General features: G+C 31.9%; 1 protein-coding gene across 1 annotated transcript in view; it reads right to left on the reverse strand.

Annotated features, from left to right (window-relative positions):
• The window catches only part of LOC129219775 (dynein axonemal heavy chain 8-like), a 189,951-nt gene that overhangs the window by 59,060 nt on the left and 105,625 nt on the right, over window positions 1–25,266 (reverse strand). The window contains exons 39-54 of the mRNA XM_054854077.1: window positions 24,578–24,685; window positions 19,471–19,605; window positions 19,143–19,304; window positions 17,025–17,271; window positions 16,089–16,330; window positions 15,476–15,616; window positions 13,596–13,830; window positions 12,321–12,463; window positions 9,050–9,184; window positions 8,188–8,310; window positions 6,643–6,856; window positions 4,770–4,876; window positions 3,811–3,974; window positions 2,920–3,109; window positions 1,850–1,972; window positions 841–971 (exon numbers count right to left, since the gene is read on the reverse strand). Of these exons, the coding sequence (XP_054710052.1) occupies window positions 841–971; window positions 1,850–1,972; window positions 2,920–3,109; window positions 3,811–3,974; window positions 4,770–4,876; window positions 6,643–6,856; window positions 8,188–8,310; window positions 9,050–9,184; window positions 12,321–12,463; window positions 13,596–13,830; window positions 15,476–15,616; window positions 16,089–16,330; window positions 17,025–17,271; window positions 19,143–19,304; window positions 19,471–19,605; window positions 24,578–24,685 (2,600 nt within the window). The remainder of the gene's footprint in view (window positions 1–840; window positions 972–1,849; window positions 1,973–2,919; window positions 3,110–3,810; window positions 3,975–4,769; window positions 4,877–6,642; window positions 6,857–8,187; window positions 8,311–9,049; window positions 9,185–12,320; window positions 12,464–13,595; window positions 13,831–15,475; window positions 15,617–16,088; window positions 16,331–17,024; window positions 17,272–19,142; window positions 19,305–19,470; window positions 19,606–24,577; window positions 24,686–25,266) is intronic.

A 25,266-nucleotide genomic window follows, 5' to 3' on the forward strand; every position in this document is an offset into this window, starting at 1 on the left:
TTTGCAATGTTAGTTACTTTTTGTCCCAGAGTTGATTCTTTTCTGTTAAATATAAATTTTTATTTTTATTCTTATCTGTTTAGTTTTCTTTTTTAATTTGAATGCAGAACTTTGTTTTTCAAATGAATAAACAGTAAAGAAGTTGCAATAATAAACACTTGACTGGTATTTAAAATATTTAAGGACACTTTTTCTGCCAGGCTCAAATCTCCTGCAGGTCGGCATTAAGTTTCCTCGATTCTTACTCCTAATCTTGGTTTTTCATAAAAAATATTTCATTGTAGCAAATAAATTTAAAAAATAGCATAGAATTTTGATAGGAAAAAGACTGCTCTAAACATGTAACTTGAGATTGGTAAGTTCCATTGATTCAAACAAAGCTCTCACAGAAAAGGGGAAGAACTATCCTCAGTCAAGAGCGGATTCAGGGGAGTGACAAAGGGTCAAATTCTATGAAACATGGAAGTTTCAAACACATTCTATCAGACGCAGAAAAAAAATTCTCTTTATCTTGGTATTAAATTAAAAAATTTTTAACTATGTTTTCACTGCAAAAATCACTAAAAACCTTTTGCAGGTTTTTAATTAATATCTCTGTTAATTATTGTCATCCAAAGAAAGATGCAACCGAGCTAAGAACACTCTTGATCAACTCTTTCTTCGAACAATTTTTTTTTTCAAAATATGTCCATTTTTTTTAGGTGCTAGGGTACCACAGACAGACACGCAGATACACAGACACCTCAAACTTAAAACCCCCTCACTTGGTAAGTCGGGGGGGTTAGAAAAGAAGCAACTTGATGAATTAATTAATCAGTTAAGGAGTATATTAGGGCTTACCGAGTAAGTGTAATTTGGAAAATTTCATGTTTGTAAATTGAAGCAGCCAAGCGTGTCAAAGACTGTTTACCAGATCCACCAACACCAACCAAGAGGGCACTTCCTTGAGGAGTACTTAATATTCTAGCAATCTGAAACAGTTAGGTTGATTTTAAAAAAATGCTTATGAATCAAATTTTAGACTATATTTGATAAACTACTTTCCTAACTAATATTTGTATTTAACTATAGTACAAAAAACTTTGCTTTTCTTACAGAATACTATCCTGTAAGCTTATCAGTTGAAAAAACAAGTTAGAATTGCAAAAAAGTTCAAGTAATAATACCTAATTTTTTGACAGTATATGTCATGAATTTCTATAAACTATCTAGATTTTAGGGGGTTTTTTAGGGGCCTGAATGGCCCCTATCAAAATTTGTTGCTCAATAAATCGAATAACTAACTGAACGTGATGGAACTTTTTGACTTTTCATAATATGACTCTATTTGAAAGCTTAGTTATTCATTTAGTCATTAGCCTCATAAGAGTAAATATTGAAAATTATATCTTGAAAGGCGAAGATAAGCTGTAGTGGCCCCTGAAGAAATTTACAATTGAAACAGATAAAATTTTCCTTCATATTACTCTCTGTAGCATGGAAAGGTGCTATTCACTCTAGTCTCACACTGACCTTATTTTGCGATTGGATTAAATTACAAAAACAAAGTACTGCCCACAAGGCAAATTTATAAGAATCACTCTTCGAAAAAGAAATGAACACTTCAGAAATGAACAACATTTTGGTGTGTAGAGATGACATCACTGAAATTATTATGCATTCAGTTTTTACATTAGTCGTTAGAGAATATGTGTGGGGCATGTAGACACACTCAGGCAGAAATTTATAAAAAAAATCACTCAAGAACCAGGAAGAGGCCACACTGACCCCTTCAGTCCTTCTACGCATTTATGGCAATTGTAGTCTTTCTAGTTTCAATGGACTCGTATAATTTCAAAGTGTACCATACCTTAATTAAATGCACCATTGCATCTTTAAAAAATACAAGATCCATTTGAAGGCCATGAGTAGTTTCATTGTACTGATGCATGAAATAGTTCAGTCTTTCAGCCAGTTCTTCAAAAGATGGAATCTGAAAGGAACAATGGAAGACACAATGAACTCTGCTAGACGATATATAATGAGTGTATTGGCAGGACAGCACATGAGATCATACCAGAATATAATTGGATAAGAATTGATTACATTCGATATCGTCAGGATATGAATCCTGATAACATTCAGGAGTTTAATTTGAAAGTTATGGATCTCCAACAATGGACTTATGATAATTAAGGACAAAAAAGTGGAGCAACTATTTTATAAAACCATGAATTGGGATCATTTAATTAATACATTAGACAAACGAATACTTCTTCCGTACCTAAATAACATTAATCAATCATTTAAAGAAATAAATTGGAAATTAAATTAAATAAATGCCTTTGCACATAAAAAGTAAAAAATAAGGAATGAGAATGTCATGTAGCACAAATTGCAGTTTATTGCATTTTGTACAGCAATGGCAGTTTAAAGCAAAATAGAGGTAATTATGCAAATTTTTTCATTCAAGCAATGAACATAGTAGGACTCAATAATTATACTCAATGAAGAAGTAAAGAGATATTCAATCTTTGGTACAGTAACTGATTTTTTAGTATCTGTAAGACAGTGTGTGTTTAGTAGTTTCTAGTGGAAAATACATTTAAAATGAAGATCATATTACAATTACAATTTAAGAATCTTTATGCTAATGGCGATTGTTTCTCTAAATAATTATTAAAGTTATTTATTCAGACATGGATGCAAAATGAACATTTAAAAAATGAACGTTTTTCATGTGCACATGAAACAAACTGGAAAATCATAACTCATCTGAAAAATTGAACCACAAAAAAACAAGAAAATACATTCCACTAACATAATATGTGAACTACAATTTAAATTCTCATATAGTTAATAATAGCATTAGTTGTTAGTTCAATGAAATTCTGAAAAAAGACACAAAAGTTTGGAGAAAATCATTTTTAAGAGTCATACTTGTTCATAAACAATGGGCATTTCTAACACAGCTTCTGCTTCTTCATCTGAAGGTTCAGGAGGGTCTCTCATGAAATTAACAAAATATGGTTCCTTTGGAATTATCTCTGCATACTCTGGACCAATCTCTTGCTTTACTACATGAGTCATCCTCTCAAAAAACCATTCTTTATCTTCATTATTAGTAAATCTAAAGAGAGCAATTAATGTAGTTAAATACACATTTTGGAGTTCGTTTGCAAAGTAGTTAATATTAGATTATTCATTTCTCATTTCAATTCGAGGCTGAATATTCATAGCACATAAATCTATTATTTATTCACTAGGGGATTGGCAATCTTAGGCATGCAAGCCACATACAACACCAGTTTGTTTCGCACTCTTGGCTTCCTTAAGAGGTTCTCCATCTCCAGCTCAGTCACTTTCCTATGCCGGGCTGATGAGTGCTAATAAGCACGAAACTGCAGTCCTCGGCTGGAAATGACTGAGCTGGCAGTGTATTTCACGTATTTCACCTAATTGCAGGTCTATCTGGGTCACTTTTACTAAAGAATTGCTGACCCTTGCCATACACTATATACATTTAGGTACTTTTGTTCTTATCCTAATAAGAATTTTTAAGGAGTAATGTCCATATTCTAATGGGAATTCCTAAGGGTTGATACACATGTTCTAAATGGATACACATGTTTCAACTTAATTTCGATTTATTTAGCAGAAAATGTTTAACTGATGTCACATGATTTTACTTCTTTTTTCAGCTAAGGGATGAAATGATACAATATTTGAGATAGCTTGAGTAGCGCACGTCAGTCAGCATATAATATGTACAAGAAATATAATGCAATCTATAAATTGTTATCAGCAAAATATACCTTGAAAATATCATACCTATCAGCAATGACTCGAGTGCATTCATGTTTCCACAAGGCGAGAAGATCAGTTTTTGTAGAGCATTCAGCTTTTTCTATTTTTAACATGCCTTCCCAAATACGAGACAAATCTCTCAGGTTAAACACATAATGAAATTTAGCAGGTGTTGGTAGCATCTTCACCTAAGTATGATTGAATTCATTTATAAACAACACATTTTAATTTAAACAACAATGCCACCATGGGCAGGTAAACAGAATTATCTGCAAAAAAGGGTTTCAGAGCTATCTGAAGATACAAAATGAGACCCTAGTTATGGAATCTCAAAATCCGGAACTTTTCTTAAATACTTTTTAAAAAAAAATTAGTTTCAAAAGTTCAAAATTTTTGACGTTCGGCAGTTTCATGTTGAAAACGACATACTTTTAGTTCAGTTTTTTTTTTAAAAACATTTTCTCAATGCCACGTGTTATGCATAAATAAGCGTTTTGCTGTAATTGTGTTTCTATCTTTTAACATTCATTTTCGGCTAACAATGATTTTTTTTTTCTCATAAGTATGCGAATGATCCCTGACTTTTGTTTTAGCATAATGAATACTAAAACAAATCTTCTTTCATTCAGATTTATCAAAAAATATAAGAAATTTAGAGTGAATATTAGCAGAACCAGGAAAAACGTGACCAATACCGCAAGACAGGAGAGTTTTCACTATTTTTTAAGTCAGAACCCAAAGTAAAGAAATGTCGCGGTCCTGAGTAGTCCGAATTTGGGGGTCCCTTACAGTACAGGTTTTGCATTCCCTATGAACACAAGTAAAATGTTGGCATTTTGACATTCTTTTCATGCTTTAATTTCGGGGGAAACCAAATAAGCATGTTAATACAATAAAAATGCCAAAAATTGAAAATAGGAAATTTTCTAAATATTGTTATTTACCTGCCCAGGGCAGAACAAGTAAGAATTCAAAATTAATACCTTGGTGTCTTGCCATAAAATTCTAGTAGCCTGAACAAAAGGTTCGACAAATTCTGTTATTTCTTCTGAGAACCGTTCTTTGCAAAAATATCCACATCCAATAACACCTAAGAATTATGTCTTTATTTGACTTTAAATTTGCTTTCAATAAACTACTGTAAAAGCACATGACTATTAAGAAATATATTAGAAGTAAGAGGACATTTACTACAAGAGTCATCATTAACAAATTCTACAAGAATTAACAACCATAATGGAAAATAAATTTTGACTAGCCATAATTGAATTATTAAATAACACCTTTTGAGAATTGTTCGATAGAAATCGTTGACTCTTAGAACAAGAAGCCTTTTTTAACATTTATTTATAAAATTTTCATTAAACACAAGTCTAGGACTTTCTTAGAACTATTAGAAAAGATTTTCTCCTGATTATCTTTATATAAATGCAAAATTAGTGATAAATTGCTTAGGTAGACTCCATTATGCCTCAGGAAATTGAACATAATATGAGGCAGTGAGAAGCAAAGGGATGTAAGTGGACATTTTAAAGTTCTGAGTAAAACGCGTTTAAAGTTGCTGGGATCAGTGGGCTTCCACTGAATTTTTTTCTAAATCATGCTGTATAGCATCACTTACCAGGGTTATCAGTACTATATCTTGCCCCAAGACCGAGGAGGAGTTCACCTACCATTTGTAATGATTATCTCCAATTTTTTAATTTTTTCATTTGCATCCCTTTGCCTCCCACTGCGTCATATCTGATGATAAATTAAGCTTTTTAGCATCTGTTTCTGAAAATGTTCCTCAAACAAAATGATTATTTTGCACAGAGAAAGGATTGCTAAACATGCATGTTTTAAACTATGTTTAAATGCAGTGTTTTTGTTAAAGCAGTGTTTTAAATAACTGTTTTAAATGGGAAAACAAAAGTGTTCAACCTCTAATTTTTCCCAGCCAATAATAATAATCACTGATTTAATGTTCACAGTATGGGTTTTGATTAAACATTCAGAAAGATTTCATGCTCTCCTAAGAAATTAATATTACGCCTTAACAAAAATTTCTTTTATTTTCCTTTTCCCCTAGTTTGTCAAATGACTCAGATGAAGAGCTTGCATCTAACTGAAATATAGAGCCTTTCAATAAAAGTACCTTGTTTAAAGGCTGGGATTTAATGAGAAACTATCAGTTTTTGGAAATCTTACTAAAAATTTTAAAGATAACATGAAAATTTATGATAGTAGTATGATATATTTTACATTTTTAAAATTCTTTATATTATGCATCTTTATTAGAAAACATTTTATATGCACACTCGATTTAAGCAAATGAAAATGAAATATGTTTTGCTATGAACAGATTTTTTTTCTACCTTTTTTAAGTTTATCAGGTGCAGTTTATTTTATTTATACGTTTTCAAGACACATGCTATTATTATTATTGTGCTTCATTTTATTTTATTTTAAAGAGGAATCATTTATTATAGGCACTATAAATCTAAGTTTGCACTAACTGGTACACTATTACACAATAAAATTAACAATGTAAGAAATATCTAAAAATTTAGTACAAGCAAGAAAAACTTTTAACACTCAAAAATTTATTATTTGAAAGTTCATTAAAAAAAACCATTGTTTATCATAGAGTAGTTTTTCAAAATTTGCTTTTAGTATGTAAACTATTCAGCAAAAAAAAAAAAAAAAAAAGGAAAAGAAAATTACTGGTAAGTTTTACTCGACATGTAAAGAACATAACTATTATTTTCCCACAAATTAAGGTATTCAAAATTGTTAAGAAATGATGTTCCATAAATATTCATTTAAAAATAAACTTAAAATACTCATTGAACAGCAAAATAGATAAATAATTACCAAATATCTTATCAATGGATCTCGGTGCTGGTAAAGTACAATTAAAAACAGAAAACTGCCGTTTTAATCTGCTGGGGATATCATTTCTACCTCCTCCAGGCTGAATCATAGCTGCAATATACTGTATGTCTACAATAGTGGTGAAGTCTCCTGGTTTATCTAAGTTGTAAAAACCTTTGTTTTCCATCAGCTGACGAACAATTTCATTAGTGACCTGCAGAAAAAACCCCCCATAAAATTAAAACAGTAATGTGTACAGCGTTGCACAACTGGGGGGGGGGGGGAATGATTTAGACTGCACCATTGAACTTTTTATGGGGGCTTCAGGGGTATTTCCTATTTTTTGGGATTTAAGTTGTACAAAGATGATGTGAATGTTCAATTAGAAAAGGAGTTGTAAACTTTTTTTTAATAATAGTCATTTCTTCAATAAGAAAATTTTTAATTATCTACAACTAATAAAATGTATTACAACCAAGTTTAATTTCACATACTTTAAAAATGCATCAAAGATTATACGACAATCTTTCCTTCATGTGCCAGCACAAAATATCAACTAAAATGACGCATATGTTAGACAGACTACACAAATAAAATTCATCTTTTCTGCAGATTAAATGCACTTAGAAGGTATATAAATATAAGAGAAAAATTCAGAACTTGCAAGAGCATTTTAAATATCTTCATTCTTTAAAATTCTCCAGAATTTAGATGCTTGCATTTGAAATTGTTCCGCTAATGTTTTTGTTGCATCGGCTTTGGACCCTTTTACAACTTCCACTTAAAACAAAGGCAGCAATTTTGATTCTTTCATCACTTTCCAAAGCTAATACAAACAGAACTTAGTAGCCAAAATTTACTCCACTAAAATGAAGTCACGACAAGTTTGAAAATAAGCTTCACTACATATGGTACCAACAAATTATCATATGACGAAAGATTTTCCTTTGACTCTATTTTGCAGCAGAATAATTCTTTTCTAAATACAAATGTGATGATCAGCAACAAGCTCAGGGTCCAGCTAGGCAGGTCCTAGTCAGTTTATTAGTCCCCAATGAAGATCAATGGCCCTTTTAAAGCTATATAACCCCTTACTTATTACTGCCTCTTCTGGTAAGTTGATCCAAGTGCTATACTAAAGTACTAATTTTTCTTAATTTCCAGATTAGACCAAGACTTGAATAGCTTAAAACCTCCTCGTCCTGCTTTCTGTGCATAAATCCAACCCATCAACATCTCTCATTTTGATAAATATATACACCTGAATCCTTCCTTTGATCTAGGCTATACATATTAAGACTTTTAAGTCTGCCATCATAATTGAAATCTGAAAGTCTCCTCACTGGTCTAGTATCCCTTCCATGAACCCTTACAAACAAAGAAATATCTTTATTCATTGGAAAGATATTTCTTTACTGGAAAGGGATTTTATTTTGTTAAAGCATGATGGCATGAAATATTACTTTCACACACCATGTTACATTTTTTCAAACTTACCACCACAGTTTAATTCATAAAGTAAACAAAGAAACAGTAAATATTTACTTGATCACCCCATTCATTGATTTCAGGCATGTTGATGTCATCAATAAATATCGCCATCTTTCTACCACCAGGAGGACCAAAAGTAGTTCCAATTTTCTTCTCTACACAGCTCTCTACTGCTCTCTAAATATCCAGAAACAAAATTTAAAAAAAAAGCAGTTTGATTAACAAAAATTTTGTTTTTTATCTATAAACTTTAAAAGGTAATAAATATTCAGCAAACACATAAAGAATTTTCTTAATTCCTTTTCAATGGGTGACCCTACTTGCAAACCATTTCTATTTGTTAAATACAACCGTCTGCCTCTTTTGCTTCAAAAGTTGACCCTATTCATCCTAATCCCAAAAAGCAAACTAAACAAGTTCAAAAACAAAAGCTTTTCAACGTATACATTTTCTTCTTTTTCTCAAAACAAAACAACATTGAATTCAATAATGGAGGGGAAAAGCAACAGAAAACAACTGGGTGTAATAAATTTAAAAAATGCTCTCAGAAGCACTAACATCAAAAGTTTAGATAAAGAGTTTGAAACAACTCAATCTTTTGCTTCATATTTGCTGCACATTTACATGTAAGAATTGGGAATATGGCTAAAAAGCATGAGGGAGAATCATGGTGTTAATCAACATACATTAAAGAAAAAAATAAATACAAATAAATAAAAAACATAACTAATTTTAAATAAAAAAATACTTTACAAAACTACAAGGTAAAGAACAAATAAAAGCTTTTAGTCTCAATATTATCTCAATTTTTCTTTACCACAAGAAATTTTGAAGGAAAAAAAAAATAAATGCCTCAACAATTACAGCACTAATAACAATAAACTCCAATGCAAAATATTGAAAAAAAATATATCACCTGAAACATTTGAGGTGTTGTGGCAGAAGAAAAACTTAAATTTTTCCACACAAATTCAGATGGGTCAGCTGAGTTCAGATAACCTTTAATCATTACAGTCTTTGCAGTTCCCTGTTCACCAATTAATAATACAGCCTGCAAAAATTTTAAAAGAAAAAACACAATAGTAAAATAATTATTTTTTATGCATAGAAATATGCTAAAAGGAATATGTTGCTCTTATTTGAGACTATCTGGGTAAAGATCAGAACTTAGAAAGAACTTGTCTGAAGTTACTTGAGCAAATTTGACAATTACACAGAAAATGGCAGTAAGGCAAAGAAGAAAAACAGCCAGCACTGGAATGAACAAAGATATATTGAATACTAGCCGCCTACGGCGACCAGCTGGTCCGCCTTTTTGCGCCAGGATTGCCGCCTTCGGCGGCTGCTTAGACAATTTAGCGACGGTATTATTAATGTTTTTCTCTATATATTAATATTATCATTCGCCGTTTTACACCAATGTTGCCGCCTTCGGCGGCTGCTTAAATAAATTTCGTCGTGGTATCACTCAATCTCTATCTATCTATATCATTAGTAATTTGAATAAAATATCTTCTAGATCTATCTCCAGTTCCGTCGTTTGGAATATTTTTAAAGGAGGGGGAGGGGAAACACAAACGGTGTATTCTTCATGCAAAATTTGTCGAAAAATAACAAAAAGCACTTCCACTTTTATGTGAAAGCATTGTTTTTTCAAAATCATGGTGTGTGTGTGGGGGGGGCATTGACACCCCGTTGAAGTTCCTTAAATGACGGGCATGTCTCCTTCTTGCTGTCCATCTACTATATCGACCTCTATATTTGTCTATCTATCTATACGATCTATGCATATCTACCTCTGACCAGTAATTAACAATCTTTTTTTATTTATATAAGTATTAATTCGAAAAAAACATTTTTTGTCCTCTTAATCTCTATCTATCTCTGCATCTACCTAACCTAACCGTCAATCCGTAACGGAAACAGAGATCGTGCCAAAAACCGCGGGCTTATTTAATTAATATTGCCCGCAAAAAAAAAAAAAAAAAGCTCTATGTTCCCCCATAGTATGCAAAAAGTAGCGCTTGCAAAAAGATAAAAAACTAAAAAAAAAAAAAAAGGTGAAGAGAAGGCAAACGATTTCAGTTGGATCACGTGATACGGTAAGTTCGGAACTCAGTCGGCAAGCGAAGAGCTCGCGTTGCGTTCTGCATTAAAAAAATTGTAAAAAAAAAACTATTGCGTATTTTTAAAAACTTTTTTCTTCTGAGGGGGGTGAAATGTTTTTACTATTACCAACTAAAAATTTAGAATTGAGGGTTCAATACTTTCTGCAGGATGGGTTTCGAAAAAAACTAAACCCAGAAAAAAATGCAAATTAAAGGTTTTTTCAAAAATTTATAAAAAATAGAAAAATTGCTCTATATTCAAAATTTTTTCATTCATCATATTTAAAATTGAATTTCCTACACTATAGTACAAAAAATATTTGTGTGGTGCGATTGGTTCGGGGTCTGTGAGGTGAAAAGTACTAAAAAATGCAAAAAAACACATAAAACATTAAATAACTTTTTTTCTAATTAAAATATCAAAAATCGAAGCCCGAGGTGCACATCTTCGGCAAAAACTGCATCTGTATACCAAATTTCATCTTTCTAGGCCTTACCGTTTTCCCAGGATGCGCGCCACAAACACACACACACACACACAAACATCTTATTTTATTATATGTATAGATTTATTGACACATATAAATTTCCCTTTTTCTCCTTTTGAAGTCTTTGGTTGAAGGAGAAAAATCATTTAATTAATTACTATTATTACTTTTTTAACTTAATGTATTTAATTATAATTGTTACATATTTTTTGAACCCTTAATATTTTTTCCCAGTTAATAGGCTGACAGATAAATAATTTTTTAAAACCATTTTTAAATGAAATATTTTTCTGTCATAAAAAGGATTTGCTATTAATTAATTGTAGGTTTTTATAAAACTTCCAGCTTTTGAGCATTCTATAGGGGTATTTCAGATTGTACTGTTTTTATAAACAGTAGAGTCTGATGCACAGTCATGGACCTACAGTCAAGGGCGCCCATATAGGGGGGCAAGAGGGGGCTCGAGCCCCCCTTAGAAATTAGAACTTCCTTGCTTTTAGTACTTTTTTCTTTGCAAAAATGTAAAAACATTTCTTCTCCAGTCATTATTGAATAAGTTATTAAACATGTCAAATCTTAATGACTCTAATCTGTCCTGAAATCTGCTTCCATGGGGAAAATATCCTGCTAAACCATGGTTAAAATATCTGAGCCCCCCCCTTACAATTTTGCATATGGGCGCCCATGCCTACAGTAATGCTGCTTTTAAAAGTAAGACAAGAATGAAATAAAATCTAATAAGCCATGTAATAATATTATGTTAAATGCCAAAATATTTCTTAAACTGTCATTATACTCTAGAAATTCCATTGATTAAAAATGTTAATTGGATAATTACCTAATATTTTTCAGAGTTCATTAATTTCTTTAGAAACGTTTAGAAAGTCGGTTGCTTGGTTTATTTGGGTTTAATGGCGCAAGAGCCCTTCAGGGCTACACTGCGCCAAACAATTCTCTATTTTATACATTTAATTTTTAATTCAAGTATCGAACGAGAAAACGTTAAAAGTAAAAGTATGTGGAAGTAGAAGGCATAAAACTAAGTAGCATAAAATATAAAGTTGTTAAAAACAAAAAAGAAAAAACCATATACATTAAACTTCGGAAAATATGAAAAGGACAAACACATAATGATGATACAAACACTAAATTAAAAAGGAGAAACTAATCTCCCGGAGAAAGGAGTACAAATTGCGATGGGGTTGGTCCCCAAGCAACTCCTTCAAAGTAGGGTTAAAATTATTAAAATACTTAAAACGTATTTCATTAAAATTTGGCCAGTTACTTAAAATATGTAACACTGTCTGATTCACATTACATGTCATGCACATTGGAGATGGTTCACGGCATAAAAGGCATTTATGTGTAAGTCACTTTTACATTTGTATATCTCCATTTATTTTCAATCTTTTACACTTTTTAAAAAACTTATGCTCCATTGTAAATAGTCTCATTGCTGGTAGCTTAGTATGAATGATTGCAACAGGTTTTTCTAGGCTGGCTTAAAAATTTCATAAAATACTTCTATTTTACATGTGCAATTTTATGAAACTTGTTAAACAACTTGAACAAAACAAAAACATATAATTACTTTATTTTGCTTTTGTATGACATCAATTAGGAAATTTGTACGGACATTATCAACATTAGGGACAAGTATTGATGAAAAGGCAGGAACACTATCAGTAGGATAGATGTACTCTTCAACTCGGTTTGTCCAGTGCAGCCAATTGCCTATAAATAAATAAATATAGAAATAAAATATCCATTTGTCTATTCCTCTTTGTCCATCTATTTATCTGTACATACAGAGAAATTGCCAGGGTTCTTTTCAAGGTGCGGAAATACTCTTTCATAATTTCTAAAGGAGTGTAATTCATTTTGGAGGAGTGAAAGGTACAAAAACAGTCAAGACCACTCTAGAGATCAATTTTATAAAAAACTAACTCTCTAAGGCTGATATATAAGATGGCAGGGAAATAAGAGATGTGCACTACTTTGTAGCATTAAGAATTTAAATACTGAAATATATTGTTACAAATTCTGTAAATAATAATTATTTTTATGATTAATTTGTCGTAATCTAGCTAAATTTGGCATTTACTAAATTATCTTTCATCTAAAATTATTGTAGCAACGTAACCTGTAAATAGTTTCTTGCAATGAATATACAGCCCACATACATTCGGCTGAAGTATACGGTCCCCTCATTTCTGAATGATAAAATTTGTGAATGGAAAGAGATAAGAAAGTGTAGAACGGTGTTGCATTTTCTGGAATAGTCAAGAGGTCTCTTTCGATGTCTATAAAAAGCCGTTACGCATGATAAAAAGTCAGTTTTGATTGAGAATTTGTACGGAGAGTGTATTAGCTCTGTTTATTGCGAGGCATTTCGCTGTGTTGTTTTTCGTATTTTGATGCAAATACGTGTGTAACCGTTGAGTTTACGGTGTTGATTGATATTTGCTTAATTGCTGATGATTAATTTAGCAGTTGTTAACGATCTTTCCTGTACATAGTGTAAATAAAGCTCCTGTGTTTTTCTCAAGAACTGTGTCGTCCTTTCAAGAAAGTTGGAAGTCGCACTGGATCCGTAACAATATTATTAAAAATCCTGCTGTTTCATTGCCAAACTTTCCTTGACGCTTAATAGTTATATGCAAAGTTTGAAAATGGTTGACTAAAATTTTGAACCATATTTCCAATTTTCGATACACTATTTAATATATTTATGTTACAAAACAGTCATAACATTTGTTACATCAGTAATGGTGTCATGAATACAGGCGACTATAATAAAAGTAATATTTTGTAATTAAAAACAAACAAACATAATTAGTAATTAAGAATTTATTATATTTTTTACCTTCTGAATCAACTAAAAATTCAAAAATATTTTCATTCCTAGCAGGATGAACTTTAGGTAAATCTAGTTTTGGTTTGTGACGTTTTAGAAAAACTTCCATTTGGCTTCTATCGTCAAGTTCTAGCAATGCTCCAAAAGACCACATCAGAGCAAAAATAAAAAGTCTCTCATAATGCACAGCACTAATTGGTTCACTTTGAGGAGATGGAAGAAGGCCATCTAAAAGATCCATTGTCTAAAAATAAATAAATAAACAAATAACTAAGGCACAGCATAAAAGAAAAAACAAATCAATCACCAAATTAGAAGTAAATTAAATCTTAAGACATAATTAAGAATTTTTTTTTGAAGTTAATTTTGCAACAAAAAACTCTTTCATATAAATCAACCTCAATTTGCAATAAAATTAAACAAGTATTTTTTTAACTTTGTTTTACATAGTAAAGGAAGTATTGTATTAACAAAAAAAATTCTTTCAAATTTTGGCCTAATTTTCCATTTTACTCCACTCTGAAAAAATGTTGAGTGGTATTTTTGACCCTACGGCATGTGCATATATGCTTAGAACATATGGATACCCAAAATATCCATTTTGACCATCACCAAGTGAATTATCACAAGTTTTCTTGTGACCTCTGTATGTGCCATGTGCGTATGTATGTGTCTTGCATAACTCAAAAACAGTATGTCGTAGAAACTTCAAATTTGGTATGTAGACTCCCGGTGAGGTCTAGTTGAGTCGGTTGTTTTTAAAAGGGTGTTAATACCAATGCAAACTCAATTGATCTTACAATTTGGCGAACACTTGGCGATATAATGCCAAGCTTTCGGTTGCCAAGTTTTGCAGCCAACTTGTAGAAATATCGCCAAGTTGATGAAAAATTTGGCGATTTTTTTTTTTTTTTTGAATCTGGTTTCAATTTAGCGCTATTGACGATGTTTAGAGAGTTCTCCATTGAATCACATTAAAATTGTTAATATTAGGAAAGTTAATCTCTGTAAAACGCTTTTTTTGCATATGTTTGTGATGAACAAGGGGTGAAAATATTTAAAGTTTTTCTTTGCTTACTCCAAGGCACTATTATCATTAAATTTGTGTAAAAGGAAGTCATGTGATGCACACATCAGCTAGTTTTTATTTTAGAGTAAGCAATTTTTATTGGAAAGGGTTCAAAGAAGGGCTACTATGGTCAGACCAAACTTAACCTGGCAGCATTGTGATCCTAATCATACCATGCAAACGCTTCCAGGTTAGGTTTACTTTAATTATAGGCTAGTAAGGGGACTTTTAGATTTTGATAATGATACAGAAGGCTTAATATGCGCAGTCTGAAGCAAAGGAGAGTCAGAGGGGGACATGATTCAGTTGTTTGAATTTAGCAAAATGAAAGATGCTAATGGGTTAAATTTTTGACAAAAAGCTCAGGCAAACCTGAAAATTAGGAAAAACTACTACTTTAGTAGGATTGTGGGCTCTCAGAACAGCTTATCAGAAGAGGTTGTAATGACCAAGGGGGTAGATAGCTTTACGAGGGCCATTGATTTTCATTAGGGACTAATAAACTGATTAGGATCAACCTTATTATAAAGTTTGTAATATTAACTTTACTAAAAAAAAGTTTGAGTGACAATGAATGCTTTTACACTACAATAAATTCATTTTCTTAACCAATGAAGAAAATACATTTATTGCGGCCAAATAAATAATTTTTTAGAGAACAAACCACTTTATTAGCTCATTTTACATGAAATATAATTAAGTTTCTTGGTTGAAGTTACCGGGAGTGAAAAAAAACATCTTGAATTCAGTACATAAATAGAACAGAAAATTATAGAAAATCAACTTATTAAATTGACAAAGAATTGGGGAATTTTGTCACCTGTTTGATGTAATTGCATTCAAGTAGTTCCATTTTTGGTATTAAAGAGAGCAAAACATATTGACACAGCGGCTGAAACACTTTTGCAAAAAGTCCTCTTAGAATGTTAGCTTCACCTGCAGATCGAAAACTGAGCCAGCCCTATTAGGATTGAAATGATCAAATAAAATAAATTAATAAATAAAGAAATCAAAAAAATTAATAAATAAATAAAATTCTAATAATTATGAAAAGAACAAGAAAAAGCAACTTGGTTAAACCCTTGAAAAGGAATAAATTAAATTTTACTTTAATTAATCCAATTTCAGCTTAAGTTGTTTACGTGAGGTATCAAAAACTATATTAACAAAACAAGCTAATACTTAACAAATGAATACCTATAATAGTTTTGGGGCAAAAAAAAAAAAAAAAAAAAAATCAATGTACACAGATACTTTCACTAAATTCGACTATCTGAATAAAAATGTATCTTTCATTATTCTATGGATAGAGAGCAAGAAATAACAATAAATAAAAATTGTATGATTTCTTCAGTATTATACTTTTCATTCTGACAAAATCAAATTTCAACTTCTATGACACGAATCCAACTCTTCCCTAGCCTAAACTTTACCTCCAGTATTGGCTCCCAGTGCAGGCCAGAAGAGCTCATATACACCATTCCATTCCTGGATACTGTAGCAGGGGATGCATTATCAATATTGTGAGGTTCAAATACAATTTTACAAGTAGGAGACATAGGAATCCTATCTCCATTTGCTAAAGTCAATGTTTTATTGTCATCAAGCACAGAATTCAGGTTTTCAATCCAAATAGCATCAACTGGGCCATCCAGAACAAGCCATACATGCTCCCCTAAAACGTATATTAACATCAATGTTATGATTTTCATGGAAATGAAACTAACTTAAATGAGGTGTGTGTTATTTAGCAGGTAAAATAATAAAATTTTCCAAGGAAAGACAAACACGAAATTCCTATAGCGGATGCAAACCTAACCTGGCAGTGAGGTTATGCTGTGATTAGGATCTGCTTAGCCTTCACAATGCTGCCAGATTAGGTTTGCCCAACTATAGAAGTTTCCAAGATTCCAAACATATTTTTTTCTTCTTTACTCCCTTGCTGCAACTTATTTCGCCGCAAGGATAAAAACCGTTGAAATGTATGATGTTTTAAATGTGCTTGACAGTCATGAAGTTCAAGGATGAATCATCAATTTGTTTTTGAGTTGTTCTACAAAATGTTTAAAACCTTAAGTGACCAGCCATTAATGGCAATACAAAGTATATCTATCTTCAGTTATCTACCTACTTTTATCCATCTACACACACACACACATTACACAATAAACGAAAATAATAAATGGCACTAGACTGTAGACTGTATTGATTTGAACCAGTTTCAGAAAGAAAAAAATAAATTAAAGAAATTTTATTTCAAGAGCGCTTTAACTGATAAAGTTGTAATATACTAATTACTCCATAACAAGATCCATAGAGAGTACAAAGTGAGGTATTGTCTGAATACCACAAATTAAAAGAAAAATTACCTTTTTTTGTTTTTAAGGTTCTCCTCCATAACGTTGAAAAGATGCCATCAGTCCAATCATTTGTAGCAACATCTAGGCGACCAAACATCTGAGATGCAGTTATTGCTTTAGGATTCATTCGCATTTCTTTGTGAGGTGCTCCACAGTCTGTCATAGCTCTCATAAGGACTCTTATACAGCAGGTTTTCCCAGCTCCACTTGGTCCAAGTGCCATCATTCCATGCCTCACCATTTGAGTTTCATACAGCTACAAAATTTGTACTTTAACTATTCATATCATTTCAAAGCAAACAAATATTTCACTTGGGGAAGAAATGCATCAATAAGCAGAAGCAAAATGAAATAGATTAGAGTTTTTATCAGAAAACATGAACTCAAGCATACTCTTTACCTGACGAAAGTTATGGAAAAAATTGTCATTTATTTCTCTATAAATCAGAAAACATAATTGAAAGTTTCTATATATAGTAAGTGTATATATATGGATACACACAAACAGTACATATGCACTGGAAGAAAATCATTATTTGTGTCTTCAACTGTACCAGATTCATTTCCTCTTTCAATGTCACGATGAGAGTATTTTGTAAGGAGGTCCTTAGGAGGTAAGGAGCTGGCCACAAATGATGTCACATTTTTTAACATATTCAACCCCCTCCCCCTCTTTTGTACAAAGCCACAATTTCATGAACCCACTTCCCCCTCTTCCCTCCCCTCATCTATGACATCTATTTGTGAACTACCCCTAAGTCACCATTGTCCCTAACACATAATGATAACTGCCTTAACCATCAATATCATGGCACCATCAGTTATCTTTGCTTGCACAATTTAGACCTGACGCTGAAGGAGACAATTTTTTTAGTCCATTGTACCAGTAATAAACTGCTCAAAAGTAGACCACTGAACTTTAGTAACCACAGATTTAACAAGCACATACTCCACATTTGTACAGACTCAGACGTAAAATTTGGATCTTTAGTTTAAACCACTAGGCTCCCCATGTCTAAAGCTTTGTTTTAAAGACCTAAACAGCAAAACAAAATGCACCAATTCCATATTTTTCTACTATACAGGGTGTTCCGTTTTAATTTGCAAGACCTTTATTTTTGCAACCGTTAGGCCTAGATGCATACTTCCAACTGCAAATATGTTCAAAATCAGATGCAGAGTTAAGATATTGAAAGTTTAAAGCAAAAATAAAAATGAGTCAAAAATACAAAATTTAACTTTTTATACGGGACTCAGGTCCTCTAACTAATATTTAGAGAAATAATCTCCATTGAAAACTATTACTGACACAAAAAAATTGACATTTGTGCGATCAAAACTCAAGGAGATATTCCATTTCAAAGTTTTAAGGGACCATATAGAAAATGAGATTGGAACTGATCGCCCTTTCAGAAGAATGACAGGTCATCAAAGTAAGAAAAATAAAGTATTTATATTTTTCACTGCTATTCAAAAATAAATGCAAATGTTATGCCGTGATGCGCAAAAACACACTACGAAACTTCAAATAATTTCAGAAACCACGCTCTATGTACACATATCATTTTAAACACGTTAACAAGTGTTTAAACCATTATATTTCCCCCCAAAAGTTGTTATTGACAGTGAGTGAAAAGTGGTGTAAGTCACAAAACACTGTGTTTGATATCTTAGTGAATATTGGTCGTACTAATTTCAAACTTTTTGTGTTGAAATTATTTTTCAATGTAGATTATTTCCCTAAACATACGTTAGGGGACCTGTGGCCCGTATAAAAAGTTAAATTTTGTATTTTTTGACTTATTTTTATTTTTGCTTCAAACTTTCAATATCTTAACCTTGTATCTGATTTTAAACATTTTTGCAATTGGAAGTACACATCTAGGTCTAACGGTTGCGAAAATAAAGGTCTTGCAGGTTAAAACGGAACACCATACATAATAACAATATTAGTTTTTCTATCATATCATAACATTACATATTAGAAACAAATTCATTTAAAATATTTAAATAAATAAGAGTCTTTCAAAGTTAACATTGTCACATATTTGGATTAAGACAAAAAGACGCCATTTAAAAACTGAACACAAGCAACTGGTTAAAATAAAAGTCAATGCATGATCATACTTGTATGACTTTTAAATTCCAGGGTGGATGGTTTATTAAATTTGCAGCTTTAACTTGTCTTGCAATGGCAACTTGTAAATCGTCATACTCAACTGATTCTTTGGTTATTCCAGGGAAAAGATCATTGATAAGACTTACAAACAATGGTTCATCTTCATCAACCTAAAGAAGAAAAATGCAAGTTAAATATAACAAAGATATAATTTTTTAAAATACAACAAAAACTCAAGAAAATTTGCCATGCACTTATCAAAGTATTATTTTTCTCACAAGAAAAAACTAAATAAATAGTTCCTAAAATAATTTTGAGAAATAATAAGACAATTACCAGTTTGGAAACATTCATGGAACTTAGAACACTCATGACAATGGAAGATTCACTTTCTTCAGGTCTAGACCTTTTTTGTGCACCTAGGGTTCGTAAAACTGATAAAATATTGCGTAAACCAAAATCGTAATGTACCTAAACAGAAAAATATAATTTAATGTCAAAGGTTTACAGCACAGATTATATTAAAAATGTAGAATGAAACAGTTCTGTAATATTTGCAAAAAAAAAAAAAAAAAAGGTAACACATAATATAACCGATATAGTTCAGATCTAATTTAATAAGACTGTCCCTAAGAGGAAAAACAAACATTTGTTAATCATATAAAAAATAATAATGAAAAAGGACATAGTGAAATAAATAAAAAAAAATCAAAATATATATTTATAAATGCCTGAAAAGGATGAGCATCATTCATAGTATATTCAATTGCTTGAAACCTCATAAAAACACCTGACATAAGAGCAGAAAAATAAAACCCAAACAAAAATTGTCATACACAAAAACATTTCCCAGATTCAGATTTTTAGTTGAACATTTATGTATGTGTGTTCAGTACATCCTTGAGCTGTAGTTACAAATGTTTCAAATTTTTTGTTTTGGTATTATTTTTCAATGGAGATTATTTCCCTAAATGCAATGTAGAGGACTTAGTTTTTTTTTTTTTTTTTGCTTTTAACTTTTCATGCCTTAACTCTGCAGTATGCATCCTATTTTGACCATTTTGGCAATTGGACTTTTGCATCTGGGACTAACGGTGGTGAAAGTAAACGGAGAAACGGAGGTTACAAAATATATGAAATAAGTGAAATGGTGAAATGTTCACTCTGCTTTTAGTGCTGCCTGAATATCAAAGCATGTGATAATACCAGCATTTTGTAAAAATGGAATACTGTAATATTTTATCATAACTCTAAAATTTATTTTGTTACTATAAAATGAAACAATTCTTGTTATTAACATTTTAAATACCAATTGGGACCTACTAATATTTTTTGCAGTATTTATTTTTGAGCAATCACAATTGCTTATTGTTCTCACTTGACTGTTTTTGGCGTCCTATCATTTTATTTTCCCACTGCCACCCTCGGCACCATCACCGTCGACCGGCTCCTCACGATGCTGCTCCTATAGCGAAAACCGTCTCCAGGTTTTGTCAATATCCTACACTTACACGCATACATACACAACTACACACACACACATACATACACACACAGACACATACACACATGCATACATACAAACACACAAAAACATACACACACACAAACGTATACATGTCCTACACACACGCGCACATGCACACACATACATACACACACAAGCACATACAGACACGCATACATACAAACACACAAAAACATACACACAACTACCCACACTTATGCCTACACACACATACACATATCCCGCCCCCACGCACACACATTCATACACACAACTACCCACATACTTATGCCAGCACACAGACAAACACACATGCCTACACACACATACACATACCCCTACACACAAACACACATACCACCCACACACAAACACACACGCCTACATACACACACTGGTGATTGCGAAAAACATAATTTGAATTCAAGATGTCAAAATTCAAATTAATTTTTCTTTTTTTGAGCAATCACGATTGCTTATTGTTCTCATTTGACCGTTTTTGGTGTCCGTGCCTTTTTCAACTTGGACCAGCGAGCACCACCGCCCTCTGCAGGCGGCGCGGCGCGGTGCGGCTGCTACGGTTTTGAGCTATCCGTTTCTCCTGCTCGGAGGCGTCCATGTCCTACACACACGCACACTCACACACATACACACACACACGCCTACGTGCATACACACAGGTGTACGCACACACACAAGCCCACACACTTACACACACAACTATGCACACGTAACCGCCCAGGAGGAGAGGAAGGCTTGGGGGGGGGGGGCAATAACTCCAATGAGTAGGGTCCTGTCTCAGCTCGTGATTGCGAAAAACATAATTTGAATTCGAAATTTCAGAATTCAAATGAATCCTTTTTTTTAATTTTAATATTAAGCTCATTTTTACTTTAACTGTTTCGTACAATCAGTCAAGTGCATGTGGGGCAAAGTGAAATACAGTAGCCCCTCGTTATATCGCTCATTCGGATATATCGCTCTTTTCTTCTGTCTCCCGAAATATTAAAGCCTAAAATAAGAAAAAACCTTTGTTTTAAGTTTGAATTCATTTCTGAAAACATATGGTATTGCACAGAGAAGGTCTCTTTCTTCTCTATTTTGTCAATGAACAAAAGGAAGCAATTCTTCTGAATTCGCTTGAAAAGCAGCAGCAATTCCTGTCATCCAAATGTACATCACAGTATATTTCAGTTTAAGATGGTCTGTAAACTACTTGACATCTTCTTTTGTATTGATACATTGCCATTACAAGGAGTGAGAGACATCAAGCAAGTGTCATAGTAGCCCATGTAGAAGAGACCCTTCTTTTAGTACAGAAAAGATTCGCACTTGGTTGCACAAACTAGGATTTGCATCAAAGAAGGGAATAATGATCAGGACGGGCGAAATAGTTTCCTGGAAACAATCTGGTTTCTTTTACTTTTCACATCCTTTCTACAGCAAGTAAAACGGATTAGAAAACCTACTCCAAATAAGAGGGTATTGGATTGCTCATTCTCATCTCGCGGCAGCTCAGAAAGATCGTCTTCATTCGCCATTTGATGATTTTAACTTTCTGACGATGAAAATTTACTTAAATTTCAATCTTGTTTAAATTTCAATAGGTGTGATAGTACCTACATCAAAACCATTAGAAACTAATGTCAAAAAGAACGAATGCAATTTACTTGTGTATTAGACATAACTATTTTTACTGCAATCCGTTACATCGCGTTTTCGGATATATTGCTCTTTTTCTTTGTCCCCCGAAAAGCACGATATAACGAGGAATTACTGTAGTTCATTTCATTCACTTATCCAGTCATTTATAAAATCAATTACATATTCATTTACTAATTAATTCATTTACCCATTCCTTCATTTTATAATTCACTTATTTATTCATTTATTCCCTATTTTACTCACTCATTTATTAATTATCATATATTAATCAATTAATTTAATTACACATTTATCATTTTATTATCTATTCATTTGTTTATTTATTCATGTGATGAAAAATATTTTATTTTTCATTTGCCCCATGAATTTTTAAAGTAAAAAATTTCTGCTTTTTTTTTTTTTTGTAAGTACACATTTTCTGCCAAGAAAAAAAAAATTATGTTTCAACGCATGTTTTATTATAAAATAAATTGATCTTTTGCTATGTACTGTAATTTTCAAAACAACTTTCCTATTTGTTCATTTTGAAAAGAGTAAGTCATTTTAACTATTTCACTTTGCCCCACATTTCCCTACTTTGTAGTCGAGTCTTAATACAATGACTTGTTTCAGTTAATATAGAAGATATTGTAAACAGATTATTCATAATTACAGAGTTTACCATTATCTACATATTGTTTTTCTTTCATATCAGAAAAAAAAAGAAAGTTTAATTTTTTGCTAAAGAGATATAGAGAGAAATAGAAAGACTGAGCTCTTACTTAAGTGGCTATATTGATGGCACGAATTCAGTTGGGAGGTTAAGAGCTTTGATTACATTTTAGACAGTTTGAAAATCTTTATTTATGATTAACAAGTTTATAAAAAAAAAACATTTAAAAAAAAAAGAAAAAAAAGCTATGGTTAAAAGCACTTTTATACAAAGTATTATAATTATTATTTTTATTATATATTTATTAGCTGTGTTGCCCAGCTTTGTCCGGTCTACCTTGAAAATAAAAATTGTGTCAAGTGACATATATTCAACAATCATGCTTAAATAAGGGGAAAAAAAAATATCATGCAAAATTTCCCTTCCAAACAGTGATGACAGAAAATAATTTTAAGAAATTAAAATGAGAAAGATGGATTTAAAAAGTCTAACTATGGAAACACAAAAGGCTTGTAACTCTTTTTTCTTTGGAGATAGAAGCTTAGTTTTTGCACCATAGGTCGAGATAGATTCGGAGTACAAAATATTACTTTTTTCCCAATGGTGTCAAAAAGAAAACTGCGGGACAATTCTTTTACTTTTTATTGATAGATTTAATGAAAGAAGTAGTGCCAAAATTTCAGCTAAGACTAAAGAATGAGCTAAAAATGCAAATAACTCCCACTGTAATAGTTAAGAGCATTGAAACAAATTGCATAGAACACAGAAAATTCTGCCCTTTTCAACGATATATCATATTAATATGTGCAAGTAATTATTTTTCACCCCCCCCCCATTCAAGAATTTTTGTGAAAATTGTGCCTAAATTGGAATAAAAAAAGAACTGTTAATTGAATTTTTTTCGAACAGGCCTGCAAACCTTTTCCGGACTTAAAGAAATAAACTAAATTTCAGCGAAATCGACCGGGTTGTTCTCGAGTTTTGCGCGTTCAAATACACACACGCTTTTTGGAGACTTCACTTTATGCTATGCAGAGATAATAAATGTTCACCCTTTTGTTGAAAGCAAATGGGGTGTAACGTAGCAGGCCTCCTCGTGGTGCATACTGGATAATGCTAAGTCTGCTGTGCAGTGTCTGCTGCCCTCCTTGTTATTTTGCTTTGAAATGCAATTAATTTTAATAGTGTTGTGGAGGCGAATTTGAAGTATTTTTGCGTGTACCTAAAAGTGTACTCAAAATAAGGAAGAAAGTGCAAGTGCCTTTTTGTAGTCTTTAAATAATGGCAAATTCCAGTTTTATTGCATTGGACTTAGTTACATAATCTTCCTATTATATAACTCATTTTTCATAATTTGAAGTAATATTCATGCTACACAATGCTTGACTGAGACTGAGCAGCATAGTAATTTACAGATAAACAAATAAAATGCTTCACAATCAGATAAAAATAAGTATTTAATAAAAACACTTCACCTGAAAAGTCTTCAATTCAGAGAGTTGTTTAACAAAATCTAATCTTAAATGACAGGAAAAAAACCATGTTTTTGCTAAACCACATAACAAAATATGCTGCAAACAAAAGAACTAAATTAAAAGGAAAATCAAAGTAATAAAAACCTGTTTTGTCAACTGTTCTTCACAAAGTTTATATAGTACAAAAAACTTCCTAGCAAGAATACTGTTCTCCTGAAAACCACAGCTGGCAAGTTTGACACGCATGATAATCTGGGAAAAAAAAAGAGTATAATCACTATAGAAAATGATATAAACTTCCATGCTTAATGCAAGAAAACAGAAACGTATAATGAGTAAACATTCTCGTGAATGATTATTTTCAAGTATAACTAAATGCATTAAAAAATAATTCTCAGATATAATTTTGAAAATACAATGCAAAAAATATTACTTCAAACATAATAATTGAAATTTAATTTTCCCACCTTTCAATCAAAAGAAAAACACATTAACATACCACAAATTCCTTTCGGATAAAATTATTTCAAAATGACAAGGGTGGTACATCTGCCTTTGTTTGGATTTTGCACTACACTTTCACACACACTGGTGTACATTGTTATAATGGCGTAGTTGAACAGTAGACTTCGCTCGGAGTGGCTAACCAGACAGATTCTCTACTAACTTTTTTCGATGTTGTTTTTGATGTGGACGGAATCTTATCCAACTCACTAATCAGACGTCAAATCTGTAGCATGACAGAGTTGAAAACAATAGCGAAGTAGAATCTGAGACATTCAAGAAACAAGCTGATTGTCAGATAAATGACGTATCTTATTTTTGTTTCATAT

This window comes from Uloborus diversus, chromosome 1 (genome assembly GCF_026930045.1).
Source record: "Uloborus diversus isolate 005 chromosome 1, Udiv.v.3.1, whole genome shotgun sequence".
Classification (NCBI taxonomy): domain Eukaryota; kingdom Metazoa; phylum Arthropoda; class Arachnida; order Araneae; family Uloboridae; genus Uloborus; species Uloborus diversus.